General features: G+C 43.2%; 1 protein-coding gene across 4 annotated transcripts in view; it reads left to right on the top strand.

Annotated features, from left to right (window-relative positions):
* The window catches only part of LOC130284685 (uncharacterized), a 31,075-nt gene that overhangs the window by 4,113 nt on the left and 10,551 nt on the right, over positions 1–16,411 (top strand). For 2 of the 4 annotated variants that reach the window (XM_056535317.1, XM_056535319.1), the window contains exon 2: positions 15,509–16,008. In XM_056535317.1, the coding sequence (XP_056391292.1) occupies positions 15,509–16,008 (500 nt within the window). Of the gene's footprint in view, positions 1–1,812; positions 1,906–15,508; positions 16,009–16,411 lie in introns of all 4 variants that reach the window. The other 2 variants (XM_056535318.1, XM_056535320.1) reach the window with 2 other exon arrangements.

Genomic DNA, 16,411 nt, shown 5'->3' with positions numbered 1-16,411 from the left:
GGGAGGGGTGCAAGTGATGATGGGATGGGGGGGGTGCAAGTGATGATGGGATGGGGGGGTGCAAGTGATGATGGGATGGGGGGGGTGCAAGTGATGATGGGATGGGGGGGGGTGCAAGTGGGGATGGGGGGGGGTGCAAGTGATGATGGGATGGGGGGGGGGGTGCAAGTGATGATGTGATGGGGGGGGGGGGTGCAAGTGATGATGGGGGGGGGGGGGTGCAAGTGATGATGGGATGGGGGGGGGTGCAAGTGATGATGGGATGGGGGGGGGGTGCAAGTGATGATGGGATGGGGGGGTGCAAGTGATGATGGGATGGGGGGGGTGCAAGTGATGATGGGATGGGGGGGGTGCAAGTGATGATGGGATGGGGGGGTGCAAGTGATGATGGGATGGGGGGGGGGTGCAAGTGATGATGGGATGGGGGGGGGGTGCAAGTGATGATGGGATGGGGGGGGTGCAAGTGATGATGGGATGGGGGGGGGGTGCAAGTGATGATGGGATGGGGGGGGTGCAAGTGATGATGGGATGGGGGGGGGGTGCAAGTGATGATGGGATGGGGGGGGGGGTGCAAGTGATGATGGGATGGGGGGGGGTGCAAGTGATGATGGGATGGGGGGGGTGCAAGTGATGATGGGATGGGGGGGGTGCAAGTGATGATGGGATGGAGGGGGTGCAAGTGATGATGGGATGGAGGGGGTGCAAGTGATGGATGGGATGGGGGGGTGCAAGTGATGATGGGTTGGGGGGGTGCAAGTGATGATGGGATGGGGGGTGCAAGTGATGATGGGATGGGGGGGGGGTGCAAGTGATGATGGGATGGGGGGGGGGGTGCAAGTGATGATGGGATGGGGGGGGGGGTGCAAGTGATGATGGGATGGGGGGGGTGCAAGTGATGATGGGATGGGGGGGTGCAAGTGATGATGGGATGGGGGGTGCAAGTGATGATGGGATGGGGGGGTGCAAGTGATGATGGGATGGGGGGGGTGCAAGTGATGATGGGATGGGGGGGGTGCAAGTGATGATGGGATGGGGGGGTGCAAGTGATGATGGGATGGGGGGGTGCAAGTGATGATGGGGGGGTGCAAGGGATGATGGGGGGGGTGCAAATGACGGGGGAAAGGGGGTGCAGGGGAGGAGGGAGCAGGTGACAGGGAGGGGGATGATGATTTAAATGTAAAGGAGAACTGGCTACTTCCCTACCTGGCTACCTACATAATGATAGGGGTGCAAGTGATGATGAGGGGAAAGGGGGGTGCAAGTGATGATGGGGATGCAAGTGACCGGGGGAGGGGGGTGACAGGGAGGGGGCTGATGATTTGGATATGAAGGAGTACTGGCTACTTCCCTGCCTGGCCACCTACACAATAACCTGCCTGGCTACCTACCTTATTAATTTCCTGGCTACGTACCCACCTACTTAGCCACCTGGCTACCTACCTACATAGCAACCTAATTACCTAACTACCTACTTGCTACCTAACTGCCTACCTATCTACCCAGGTACCTACTGACCTACCTACCTATGAACTTACCTCCATATCTAGCATAGCTACCTACCTACTTATATCCAAAGAAAATCGTAGCTCACCAAAGTATAAAGTGCAGAATTCAGTGCAGTTTATTCCATTTCAAACAGTGTTAAACAGCAGGCTACGTTTCGTTGCCTCTCATGCTTGACAAAGGTGAAGACAGGTCGCTGGAACGTAGTTTGCTCTATAACGTTGTTTGGAATGGAATAAACTCCATCGAATTCGGCACCTCTGGGGACTACACTGGAAAAATGCAGAAACTAAGATGTTTGTCTTGCAGATGCTGCAGTGATGGGTTTTGGCTGGAAGAAGTCGTCATGGTGGTCTGAGCCAGAAGGAAAGAGGATGACCCCGACCGTAAAAGACGTGAATTGTGAGTCAGTTAATGTAAATGTATGTATATTATTGCACAACACGACTGGGGTCTGTATTATGTAAAGGGGGGAGGGTCTGTATTATGGTGGGGTCTGATACTGGGGTCTTTATTATAGTGGGGTCTTTAATATAATGGGGTCTGATTCTGGGGTCTGTATTATGGTGGTGATTCTGGGGTCTGTATTATGGTGGTGATTCTGGGGCCTGTATTATGGTGGTGATTCTGGGGTCTGTATTATGCCGGGTGGGGATTCTGGGGTCTGTATTATGCTGGGTGGGGATTCTGGGGTCTGTAATATGCTGGGTGGGGATTCTGGGGTCTGTAATATGCTGGGTGGGGATTCTGGGGTCTGTAATATGCTGGGTGGGGATTCTGGGGTCTGTATTATGCTGGGTGGGGATTCTGGGGTCTGTATTATGCTGGGTGGGGATTCTGGGGTCTGTATTATGCTGGGTGGGGATTCTGGGGTCTGTATTATGCTGGGTGGGGATTCTGGGGTCTGTATTACACAGGTCTGAGTTAAAATGGTTGTTTTCACTGTAAGGTCCCTGCAGCGAGAACAATATATAGGGACAATTCTGTAAAAAAAAGAAAAACACCTTGTGACAAGCCACACACCCCACTCACATCAAGCCAAGCCCCCATCAAGCCACACCCACAACACTGTTTGTGCAGGTGGCCATTTGGGCCTTTTAAATGGTTTTAATTGTATTGTCTGCTTTTGTAAATAATTTTTTTATATGTGCAATAAGCTTATTTTCTTGGTACGTATATTGTGGGTGTGCACTATGTTGCATATTTCTTATTTTTTATGCAGTGATCATATCTGATACGCATAGTAGCACCCCTTGTTGAATTTATAAGAGCAATTCTTTTCTCTTCTGTTATCCCTCTGTTACCATCTCTGTCTTTTTTGGAGGAACTCTGCTCTATTATTTGGAAGTACAAGCATCTGTCGCTGCGGCCTTGCCTAAAGCTCAGATTTTGGATTCTTCTCCACCTGTTGATCCATCCTCTGTTTTGGGTCTTCCTTCGCATTTGGATCCTCCTCCTCAAAAAAGGCAAAAAACTGTTGTTGTTGATTCTGAATCGGATCTAGATGTTGTATCTATGAATTCTAATTCCCAAGAAGAAGGTGAACTTATTGAGTATTGTTTTCAGTAGGGATCATATGAGGTATTATTTTTCCTCTGAAGACACCAATGTGTTAATTAATGCCGTCAGAAGTGCTATGAACATTCCTGAAAATCCTTAACCATCTTCTATTCAAGATCTTATGTTTGCGGGGTTAAAACCTAAAAAGAAACAGGTTTTTACATGATGCCATTAACCCCTTAAGGACCAGGCCATTTTATACCTTAAGGACCGGAGCGTTTTTTGCAATTCTGACCACTGTCACTTTAAACATTAATAACTCTGGAATGCTTTTAGTTATCATTCTGATTCCGAGATTGTTTTTTCGTGACATATTCTACTTTAACTTAGTGGTAAAATTTTATGGTAACTTGCATCCTTTCTTGGTGAAAAATCCCAAAATTTGATGAAAAAAATGAAAATTTTGCATTTTTCTAACTTTGAAGCTCTCTGCTTGTAAGGAAAATGGATATTCAAAATATATTTTTTTTGGGTTCACATATACAATATGTCTACTTTATGTTTGCATCATAAAATTTATGAGTTTTTACTTTTGGAAGACACCATAGGGCTTCAAAGTTCAGTAGCAATTTTGAAATTTTTCACAAAATTTTCAAACTCACTATTTTTCAGGGACCAGTTCAGTTTTGAAGTGGATTTGAAGGGTCTTCATATTAGAAATACCCCATTATAAAAACTACACCCCCTAAAGTATTCAAAAAAACATTCAGTAAGTGTATTAACCCTTTAGGTGTTTCACAGGAATAGCAGCAAAGTGAAGGAGAAAATTCAAAATCTTCATTTTTTACACTCGCATGTTCTTGTAGACCCAATTTTTGAATTTTTATAAGGGGTAAAAAGGAGAAAATTTTTACTTGTATTTGAAACCCAATTTCTCTCGAGTAAGCACATACCTCATATGTCTATGTTAATTGTTCGGCGGGCGCAGTAGAGGGCTCAGAAGGGAAGGAGCGACAAATGGTTTTTGGGGGGCATGCCGCATTTAGGAAGCCCCTATGGTGCCAGGACAGCAAAAAAAAACACATGGCATACCATTTTGGAAACTAGACCCCTCAGGGAACGTAACAAGGGGTAAAGTGAACCTTAATATCCTACAGGTGATTCACGACTTTTGCATATGTAAAAAAAATATATATTTTTTTTACCTAAAATGCTTGGTTTCCCAAAAATTTTACATTTTTAAAAAGGGTAATAGCAGAAAATACCCCCCAAAATTTGAAGCCCAATTTCTCCCGATACAGAAAACACCTCGCATGGGGGTGAAAAATGCTCTGCTGGTGCACTACAGGTCTCAGAAGAGAAGGAGTCACATTTGGCTTTTTGAAAGCAAATTTTGCTCTGGGGGCATGCCGCATTTAGGAAGCCCCTATGGTGCCAGAACAGCAAAAAAAAAAACACATGGCATACCATTTTGGAAACTAGACCCCTCGGGGAACGTAACAAGGGGTAACGTGAACCTTAATGCCCTACAGGTGTTTCACGACTTTTGCATATGTAAAAAAATATATATTTTTTTTTACCTAAAATGCTTGGTTTCCCAAAATTTTTACAATTTTAAAAAGGGTTATAGCAGAAAATCCCCCCCCAAAATTTGAAGCCCAATTTCTCCCGATTCAGAAAACACCCCATATGGGTGTGAAAAGTGCTCTGCTGGCGCACTACAGGTCTCAGAAAAGGAGTCACATTTGGCTTTTTGAAAGCGAATTTTGCTCTGGGGGCATGCCGCATTTAGGAAGCCCCTATGGTGCCAGGACAGCAAAAAAAAAACACATGGCATACCATTTTGGAAACTAGACCCCTCGGGGAACGTAACAAGGGGTAATTTGAACCTTAATACCCTACAGGTGTTTCACGACTTTTGCATATGTAAAAAAATATATATTTTTTTTACCTAAAATGCTTGTTTTCCCAAAAATTTTACATTTTTTAAAAGGGTAATAGCAGAAAATACCCCCCAAAATTTGAAGCCCAATTTCTCCCGAGTACGGCGATACCCCATATGTGGCCCTAAACTGTTGCCTTGAAATACGACAGCGCTCCAAAGTGAGAGCGCCATACGCATTTGAGGCCTAAATTAGGGATTGCATAGGGGTGGACATAGGGGAATTCTACGCCAGTGATTCCCAAACAGGCTGCCTCCAGCTGTTGTAAAACTCCCAGCATGCCTGGACAGTCAACGGCTATCTGGCAATACTGGGAGTAGTTGTTTTGCAACAGCTGGAGGCTCCGTTTTGGAAACAGTGGCGTACCAGACGTTTTTCATTTTTATTGGGGAAGGGAGGGGGGCTGTGTAGGGGTATGTGTATTTGTAGTGTTTTTTACTTTTTATTTTATTGTGTGTTAGTGTAGTGTAGTGTTTTTAGGGTACAGTCACACGGGCGGGGGTTCACAGTAGTTTCTCGCTGGCAGTTTGAGCTACGGCAGAAAATTTGACGCAGCTCAAACTTGCAGCCGGATTCTTACTGTAATCCTCCGCCCATGTGAGTGTACCCTGTACGTTCACATTGGGGGGGACATCCAGCTGTTGCAAAACTACAACTCCCAGCATGTACGGTCTATCAGTGCATGCTGGGAGTTGTAGTTTTGCAACCGCTGGAGGCTCCGTTTTGGAAACAGTGGCGTACCAGACGTTTTTCATTTTTATTGGGGAGGGGAGGGGGGCTGTGTAGGGGTATGTGTATATGTGGTGTTTTTTACTTTTTATTTTATTGTGTGTTAGTGTAGTGTAGTGTTTTTAGGGTACAGTCGCACGGGCGGGGGGTTCACAGTCGTTTCTCGCTGGCAGTTTGAGCTGCGGCAGAAATTTTGCCGCACCTCAAACTTGCAGCCGGATACTTACTGTAATCCTCCGCCCATGTGAGTGTACCCTGTACATTCACATTGGGGGGGGGGGGGACATCCAGCTGTTGCAAAACTACAACTCCCAGCATGTACGGTCTATCAGTGCATGCTGGGAGTTGTAGTTTTGCAACAGCTGGATGCACACTGGTTGTGAAACACCGAGTTTGGTAACAAACTCAGTGTTTTGCAACCAGTGTGCCTTCAGCTGTGGCAAAAGCTACAACCCCCAGCATGTACGGACAGCGGAAGGGCATGCTGGGTGTTGTAGTTATGCAACAGCTGGAGGCATACTACTTTGGCTGGGGATGCTGGGGATTGTAGTTATGCAACAGCTGGAGACACACTGGTTTGCTACTTAACTCAGTGTGCCTTCAGCTGTTGCAAAACTACAACTCTCAGCAGTCACCGACAGCCAACGGGCATGCTGGGAGTTGTAGTTATGCAACCACCAGATGCACCACTACAACTCCCAGCATGCACTTTAGCTGATTGTGCAAGCTGGGAGTTGTAGTTACACAACAGCTGAAGGTGCACTTTTCCATAGAAAGAATGTGCCTCCAGCTGTTGCAAAACTACAAGTCCCAGCATGCCCATAAGGGCATGCTGGGAGTTGTGGTGGTCTGCCTCCTGCTGTTGCATAACTACAGCTCCCAGCATGCCCTTTTTGCATGCTGGGAGCTGTTGCTAAGCAACAGCAGGAGGCTGTCACTCACCTCCAACGATCCTCGCTGCACCAGGTCAGTCCCTCGTCGTCTCCGCCGCCGCCGCTGCTCCTGGGGCCCCGATCCCAACAGGGGCGCCGGGGATCGGGGTCCCCAGCACCCGGGGTCTTCTGCCCGCACCCACTCACGTCCTCCGGAAGAGGGGCGGAGCGGGTTGCGGGAGTGACACCCGCAGCAGGCGCCCTGATTGGTCGGCCGGTAATCCGGCCGACGAATCAGGGCGATCGCGAGGTGGCACCAGTGCCACCTCACCCCTGCTGCCTCTGGCTGTTCAGCCAATAATTCCGGGTCACTGGAGACCCGATTGACCCGGAATCCGCCGCAGATCGCTGGACTGAATTGTCCAGCGATCTGCGGCCATCGCCGACATGGGGGGTCATAATGACCCCCCTGGGCGATATGCCCCGATGCCTGCTGAACGATTTCAGCAGGCATCGGGGACCGGCTCCGCTCCAGATGGTTGCGGGGGGGCGGTAAAACACATGACGTTCTCATACGTCATGTGTCCTTAAGGACTCGGAAATGGAGACGTATGAGAACGTCATGTGTCCTTAAGGGGTTAAAAACATTATTCTTGAGGAGTGTAAGGAACCAGAAAAAAAGACTGCAACTCCCGGGGTATGGAAAAAAAAAGTACATGTCCAAGGGACGATCTATTTGTCCCTCAAGAAAATCCACTTGTCCTGGTAGATAAAATAATTTAAACCAAAATAGTATGTAAATAGTAAAGTCTTTATTAGTTTCTGCACTTTTTTTTTTTTTCTCCTTGTCCTATAAAAGCCATAACTTTCCATCTACAGACCTATGTGAGGCTTGTTTTTTGCGGGGCCAAGTACCGGTATACTTTGTATTGACACCTTTTCATTTTCCCATAACCTATGCTCTGAAACAAAAACAAATTTGTGAGGTGAAATTGAAAAGCAAAAAAATGCTAATTTGGTGTTTTCGCCATTCACCTTGTGGTCAAACATACATATTATTTGATACTTTGGGTCGGCCTGATTCACCAATACCAAATTTCTTTAGTTTCTGTCATGTTTTAATAATGACATTTTTTTTTTTTTTTTTACCTTTTAATAAAAATATATTAATAATTCCTAACCCCTATAACATTTATATTTTTCCATATACTGGGCTATATGAGGTCTAATTTTTTGGGCCATAATAAGCTGTTTGTATCTGTACCATTTTGGTATTGATCAGACTTTTTGAACACTTTTTTTTTTTTTTACTGGGATATGATGTTATGAACATAAATGCAATTTTGTTTTATTTTTTTTATTTTTTTACGTTCATGGCATTTAACGTACGGAATATAAAATGTTGTTTTTTTTTTACTAGTTCTGACAATTACGCACTCGCCAATACCAAATATACAGTGACCCTCCCCCCCCCCCCCCCCCCCGACTTACGATGGCCCCGACATATGATCATTCCGACATATGATCATTTCAACATACGATGGCCTCTCAGAGCCCATCGTATGTTTAAGGTAGCATCAACATACGATGCTGCTGTGTGTCGGGCCATCGTACAACCATCTGACAGCGCTGACAACTAATGTGCCCCGTTCTGCCTCCTGTTACTCACATGCTGTCCTGCTAACTCACGCAGGCTTCCACTGTGAGCTCCGTGTAAGCCCCCCCCCCAGTGCAGCCATAGCAAATAGCCTGCAGCATCTTGCTGCAGGCATCCAATGAGCTGCTGGCTGCCCTCCCCTTCCTTTCCTAAGGAGCTGTAGTCGTCAGGATCGTAATGGAGGACATTCTGTCCCCCCTGAACCTATTTAAAGAACTGTACAGTACGCGATGTCACACATCACATACAATACATATACACACCATACACCCCATACATCAATGTTTCCCTATCAGTGTGCCTCAAGCTGTTGCAAAACTATAACTCCCAGCATGCCCAGACAGTCAATGGCTGTATATGCATGCTGGGAGTTGTAGTTGTGCAACAGCTGGAGGCACCCTGGTTTGTTAAACACTCCCCATACACTCCACATACAATGGTCATCCCAGAACCAATTAGCAGTTTCCCATAGAGATATGTATTCAACATACAATGGTTCCGAGGCCCCAGAACCAATTACCATTTTTACATAGACATATGTACTCGACATATGATGGTTCTCCTGGAACCAATTAATTTCATATGTTGAGGGACCACTGTATTTATTTTTATTATGTTTACATATTTTTATATGGAAAAGGGGGTTGATAATATTGAAGGGTTAATGAGTTTTTGTTTTTAAACTTTTATTAAACTTTTTTTTCAAATACACTTTTTTAGGACGAATCATTTAGCTTCCTCATACAGATCAATGCAGTTCTATTGAACTCCGTTGATCTGTGTTCATTTGGTTGAGCCTGCTCAACACAGGCTCAATCAAATGCAGATCTATGGGGGCAGCCATGAATGCGGAGGTAAGCCCTCCGGCTACCTCCACAGGGAATCATGGTGTGGGGGGGGCATCCACCCTGCTAGACCATCAGGGATGGTTAAAAGAACCCCTTAGACACCACTGTCAACTTTGACAGCGGGGATCTAAAGGGTTAATAGAAACCGGCGGCGGCCCACGGTTGCTGAAATGAGCCGGGGGCCGCCAAGTATGGAGCAGTCTCGAGTCAGGATCCCAATCCATACACCCTGAGTGCTGGTTTGAGGTGCAGACTTGTGCAAGTCTGCACCTCACACCGGCAATATTTAAAAAAAATAAATAAAAAAAAGTTAGAAGCCCTGCTTGCCTGATACTGGACTAAATCTATGAAAAATTCACCTGCCCGGAACTACATGTCCGTTTGAATTACATAGTTTGTTTGATGAGGAGGAAACGGAAATTTGGAATTCAATTCCAAAAATTGATGTCCAGGTATATAAAGTGGTTAACAAAACTTCTTCACCAGTTAAAAGATCCGATGGATCGAAAAATGGGTGGCTCATTAAGAATGTTTTGGGATTCATCTGCTGCCCAAATCAAACCCAATATTGATGCTACTACTGTAACCAGATCTCTCTTAATCTGGTTAGAAGAGCTAGAAAAACATTTGGCAACTTCTAGGGAAAACATCTTGGCTTCTGTACCTTTGTTAAAATAAGTAAAAAAGCAGTCGGACAAGCACTCAAGGTCTATAAATATAAGGCAAATATACAATATTAACACAAGGCAAGAACCAGGGAACCTGCGTGGATCGGGTAAGCGATATCATCTTGTCATACTATACTACGAGCTGTAGTGACTTGTTACTGATCGGGTTAATATATATGCATATAAGGAGAACTTTACCATCCTACAACTTTATCATTTTGCCGTCAATCATGGCTTTGTGTCAGATCTAATGACTTTATTTTTACTGAGTAAGTTCGGATTTTATTTATGGACTTTATTTGAATATTGCATTTTTATTTAACTATGGCATTTTTATTCTACTCTCTGACAAGGGCCCTGTCAGTTGAGATAGCATATGCATTTTTAAACATTTATATACTTTATACATACCATTCATTTATCTAATACATTTTATCTTATTTAAATTTTGTATATGTGCCTTATATTTATAGACCTTGAGCGCTAGTCCTACAGCTTTTTTTTCCCCCCCATTTCACTTTTACACTTAAGGTTTAGTGTCTCACTAGCTGCTCGTTCTTTACAGATCAGAGAGCCATCCTGCTTCTCTCTTCTTTTAGCATCCTATGTTAAAATTAGCCACAGTTTGTATGGTTGGCACATCTGCTCAATCCGTGAGAAAGGCATTAAGGGGGCTCTACCTCAAAGAGCTAGCTTTGTGGTATTCCCTTTCAGGGCAGCTCTGCAACAGGCTGCGGATAAGGAAAAAGAGATTCCCTGAGGAGAATTGCCAAACAAAAAAGTAATTCTCGTTCCTTTCCCAAAAACTAGCAATATAAAGGGAAAGGTGTAAGGCAGGCAGATGGAGCTACCCCAAGGGAGGTAAAGGTAGAATATTTCTGCTTAACCCCTCCTCTAAAAAAAAAAAAAAAAAATTACTGTCTTCGGGTGAGGGGAAGGCTTGCTCGGTTTTGTAGCCACTGAGTGAATATTTTTAAAAAATCAATTCGTTCTGAACTCTCTGGATTTTAGCTTCAGAATAGAGTTTGCCTTCCCTCCTGCTCCAAGATTTCGTATTACAAATCTAGGATGAAGAGATGGAAATATGAGGCTTTTATCAGGAATAAAAGATATTTTATCCCTTGGTGCTATTATGCAGGTTCCTCAGCCAGAACTAGGCCTGGGCCATTATTCCAACTATTTCCTGGTAACAAATCTTTCAGAACAGTTATAAATCTAAAAGGGTTAAACAGATGCATAATATACAAAAGGTTCAAAATGGAGATGTTAAAATCTGCCATCCCCTTAATTCAGAAAAATGCCTTGATGGCAACAATCGGTTTTAAAGATGCTCATTTTTATCTTCCTCTTTACCAGATTCATCAAAAGTATCTAAGATTTGCAGTACAAATAGACAAAAAAGTTCTACAATACCAATTCAGAGCTTTGCCCTTCGGAATATCCTCGGCGCCGAAGGTTACGGTGGAAGTAGAAGCCATTTTAAGGCAAGAGGGGATCACTATAATCCCTTAACTGGTAGATCTAATCACTGCCATTTATCATCTTCTCTCTCAATGTGGCCATCGGAGGTGTCATGCCTTCAAGATCTGGGATGGATAATTTCCAGAAATCTGATCTCATCCCTTCAAGAACCTAGAGGTTTTTGGGCATTATTCTGGACTCAGAGGTACAAAATACTTTTCTTCCTTCAGAAAAAGTATCTTCTCTACAGCAGAAAATAAAAGATGTTTTCCGGAAGGAAACTTTTACATTGCGTGAAGCCATGTCTCTTCTAGGGTCTATGACATCTTTCATCCCAGCATTGCCCTGGTGTCGAAGTCACTCAAGAACACTTCAGTCACAAATCCTGAAGACTTGGGAAAGTTATTAGTTCTCTTTGGAGAACAAAATGAAGTTATCTCTCCATGTAAAGAGATCCCTAAAGTGGTGGTTAAAGGAGAACCTTGTTATGGGGTTCCTTGGATTCCTCTTCCATCCATTTCTATGACAACTGAGGCTAGTCTCTGGGGCTGGGGAGCTCTAGTGGGAGATCTTCAGTAACAGGGTCCCTGGTCTCAAGAAACACAGACCTGTTCCTCAATTTATCGAGAGTTGATGGCAGTGTTCAAAGCTTTAAAAGCTTCAAAGATGTTACTAAAGGGTCTTCATGTAAAGGTCTACTTGGACAACACTACAGCAGTGTCCTTATTCAATCATCAGGGTGGAACAAGGCACACACCTTTTGAAGATTCTATCGGAAAGGATTTTTTCATTGGGCAGAACAGAATGTGGCATCTCTGTCAGCAGTTCACTTGAAGGGAATAGACAATTCAGAGGCCGCTTTTCATCATGTCCTGGATCCGGGGCGAATGGTCTCTGAATTTGCAAGTTTTTCTATCCCTAACTCAGTCTTGGGGTCCTCCAGAAATGGACCTCTTTGCAAAGCAAAAAAAATTGCAAAGTTCATAGATTTTAATTTTTTATCTTTATTTTTGTTTTGGTTTTTTTCTTTCAACTCAAGGAACAATCCAGATGCAGTGGATGGCCTTCAACAAAACTGGTCGTTCAACCCGGCATATGCATTTCCACCAATTGCACTGATTATGAGAGCTCTTCAGAAGGTGAGAATAGGAAAGGGAAAATTTATATTCATAGCCCCGTGTGGCCAAAGAGAAGCTGGTTCAGTCTGCTAAAAGATCTCTTTAGTGGATTCCATTCTCCTTCCTCAGAAGAACGACCTATTGAGCCAGGGACCTCTGTATCACAAGGACTTATAGAATCTCCAGCTGTCATATTGGCTATTGAAAGACTTGTGTTAGAACTAAAGATTAAGGGTGGGTTCATGCTACGATTTTACTATATGAGAACCAGATGCGGCTGGGGGAGTGAAAACCGGGCGCTCCCGTATCCCAGCCGGACCCAGCCCACATGTAATTGATTTCAATGAGCCGACAGTTGCAGTGATTTCGGTCGGCTCATTTTTGCTCTGTATCCAGTTTTCTGACCAGACCTAAAACCGTGGTATGTCGAGGTTTTAGGTCCTGTCACTAAACCGTATACGGGGCAAAAATTAGCCGACCAGAGTAACTGTTTGACTCTGGTCGGATCATTGAAATGAATTAGATATGAGCCGAGTCTGGCTGATATGCGGGAGCTCCCGATTTTTGCTCCCCGCCAGCCGAATCCGGTTCCTGTACAGTGAAATCGTAGTGTAAACCCACCCCAAGAAAGATTCCACTTCATCTATTTATCTTAAACAGTGGAAAGTTTTCTTCCTGGTGTGGCTCTTCTCCTCCAGATTTATTTAATCCAGATATTCCTAGAATTTTGGACTTCCTACAGGATGGCTTTGATATGGGCCTATCCTTGAGTACTCTTAAAGTACAAATGGCTGCCTTGGGCTGTTTCTTTGATGTATGCATTGCAAAACATTAGCGGATTAAACGTTTTTTTTTTTTTTTACAGCAATGTCCTAATTAAAGATCTCTAATGTTACTCCACTTTGGGATTTAAACCTTGTTCTGTCATCCCTAACTGGAAAGCCTTTTGGACCTTTTTCTGAATCCTCTGTCAGTTTTCTTACTTGGAAAACATTGAAACATTGAAAGTCCTTACCTTACAGTGTTGGATGGTAAAGTAATCTTAAAACTCAATCCTGCTTTCCTCCCAAAAGTTTTCACAGGTCTCGGGACATCCTTCTGTAACAGCCCCAAGAATAAGAAGGAAGAGGAGTTTCATAAGTTGGATGTAAGAAGAGTAGTTTTGCATTATCTGGAGGTTACTAAGTCTTGGAGGAAAGACTAACCTATTTATTCAATTTCAAGGCCCAAATAAGGGTAAAAAGGCATAAGAAATGAAATTTCTAGATGGCTCAAGTCTGCAATGTTCCAGTGGGTATTATAGCTCATTCAACCCAGGCCGTTTGTCTGCTGGGCTGAGAAAGCTTCCGCTTCGCTCAAACAGATTTGCAAAGCATGGTCTTCTCCACACACTTTATAAGCTGGATGTAGCCCCTTCTCAGGACCTTGGATTTGGTTGTAAGGTGCTGCAAGTCATGGTCCCTCCCTAAATCACCATTTATCTGGTATGTCTCGTGGTGCTGTCGTGAGGGACGAATTGAAAAGTTAGAATTATAACTTACCTATAATTCGGTTTTCATGAGTCCAACTCGACAGCACTCGTTTTTTCCTACCTTTATTGACATATGTATTTATATATGTATACCTTGCTCTGTTAGTAATAAACACTTAGGAGGTTAATGGAAGGGGCATTTTTAACCTGTGTGTTTCCTGTTCCTATGCAGGTTGGTGGGGCAATCTCATGTGGTGCTGTCGTGATGGACTCATGAAAACCGAATTATTGGTATTTTATAATTCCAACTTTTTCCTCCGGAGTACTCCCTCTTAAGGGTTAATATTAGGCCTAGTAGCAAGAATAAAAACTAAGATTATTCTATAATCTAGATGGTAAAATGGTAAATTAGAAAACAAATCACCAAAAATGATTTAAAATGTTTAACCTCTTAAGGACGCAGAGCGTACCTGTTCGTCCTGCGCCCGGTCCCGGTATATAACGTGGGGTCACACCGGCTAATGACACTAGGGACCCTGGCTAATAGTGTGCCGTGCGCTATTAACCCTTTAGACATCGCTGTGTCTAAAATGAAAGTAAAAGCTTCCCGGCAGCTCAGCTAGATTGCGAGCGGAGGTCCCCTTACCTGCCTCCGTCACGTCCGATCGGCGATTGATTGCTCCAAGCCTGAAATCCAGGCTTGAGCAATATCAACCGCCGATAACTGATCTTTGCTGTGTCAATGCACGGCAATGATCTGTGTATGAGATCGGTATGTGCAGTGTAATAGCCACTGCAAAACAAAAGTGTGGAAAAAAAAGTTAATAAAGATCATTCAACCCCTTCCCTAATAAAAGTAAGAATCACCCTCCTTTTCCCATTTAAAAAAAACCTGTAAATAAAAATAAACGTGGTGTCGGCACGTGTGGAAATGTCTGAACTATAAAAATATATTGTTATTTAAACTGCACGGTCAAAATAGCGTATTGTTGGTCACTTTTTATATCATGAAAAAATGAATAAAAAGCGATCAAAAAGTCCGATCAATATAAAAATGGTACCGATAAAAACTTCAGATCACTGTGTAAAAAATGAGCCCTCATAACTGCCCGTATGCGGAAAAATAAAGTTTTATAGGGGTCAGAAGATAATTTTAAACATATACATTTTCCTGCATGTAGTTATGTTTGTGTTTTTTTTTGTTTTTTTTAAGTAATACAAAATCAAGCCTTTTAGAAGTAGGGTATCACTTTAACCGTATGGACCTACAGAATAAAGATAAGGTGTCATTTCTACTGAAAAATGTACTGTATAGAAACGGAAGCCCCTAAAATTTACAAAATGGCATTTTTTCTTACATTTTGTTGCACAATGAATTTCTTTTTTCTGCTTCGCAGTGGATATTTTGGTAAAATGGCTGTCGCTGCAAATTAGAATTGGTGGCGCAAAAAATTAGCCATAATATGGAATTTTAGGTATAAAATTGAAAGCGTTATGATTTTTAGAAGGTGATGAGGAAAAAATGAAAATGCAAAAACAGAAAAACCCTGCATCCTTAAGGGGTTAACATAAGTTTATAGGTCATTTTCTAATGACACATCAACTTTAAGGGATTCTATAAATGTAGTATACTGTATAACTGTATACATAACTTAAATTGTCAGACCCATATGTGAATGCATCTTTGCAGATAAGTAATTTATATATGATTTTTTTTTATATATTTTTTGTCTCATAGCTATCAGTCAATAATACAGAATAAGCAGTTGAAGCAAACCTCAAATCGGTCACTACAAAATATGAGCAAACGTGAAAGTTCTTGCACTGCTAGTCAGAACCAGACAATGAATATTAAGTCAGAAACCTTCCTTGTAAACAGACAGCACTCGGCCATAAACGTCTATAAGCATCACGATGAGATGATAAGGTTAAAATCCACCACCGGTAATGTTACAACCTTTAGTCAAGGTAGAGAAATTTGGTCTGTAGAAGAAGAAATGCATCAAGAAACAAACTATGCATTTTCTGTACACAACTGTGTCACTACAATAGTTGATGAGTATGTGTATCAGGATGACCGTGAGTCTAAATGTTCCCCGAACACTTCTCATGCAGTCCATGGCTATCAGTCTGGTGAGTCCAAGATGAGCGATATCCAGCGTTTGTGCAAAGGTTGTAAACATCTTTACAAGAAAGTGAGAAAAAGAAATCCCATCATTGAAGACCCAAACACTACAGGTTAGTCTGAAGCAGTGCCTTTATTCAGTCTGTCAGCTACCACACTAGTGTAAGTAGGGATGCATTTTTGTGTCTATATTACATCTGTAAGTCCCAGCCCAACCACAATCCTAACAGCTGTCAGTTCAGGTCATCAAGACCCATGGTCCGTCCAAGACTTGCAGCCATAAAATGGACGCAAAAATGTTTGTATAACACTCATGGGGAGCCGGTTTTACTCTACAAATATGGAACAATAAGGTAGGTTCACACTTCAAAATTTTCTATCAGAATTTAATTTTGAAATTTCCCTGGAAATTCATGTGCAGCAAAATCCCATTGCTGTCAAAGGGTATTCAGCTGCACAGTTTACACTATGGAATTTTGCTGCAGAAAGGATCATACCTGAAGAAGCCAGTGCGAC

The sequence above is a fragment of the Hyla sarda genome, chromosome 8, assembly GCF_029499605.1.
Source record: "Hyla sarda isolate aHylSar1 chromosome 8, aHylSar1.hap1, whole genome shotgun sequence".
Taxonomy (NCBI): Eukaryota; Metazoa; Chordata; class Amphibia; order Anura; family Hylidae; genus Hyla; species Hyla sarda.
The sequence above is the reverse complement of the archived record's forward strand: the minus strand, read 5'-3'. Positions and strand labels throughout refer to the sequence as shown.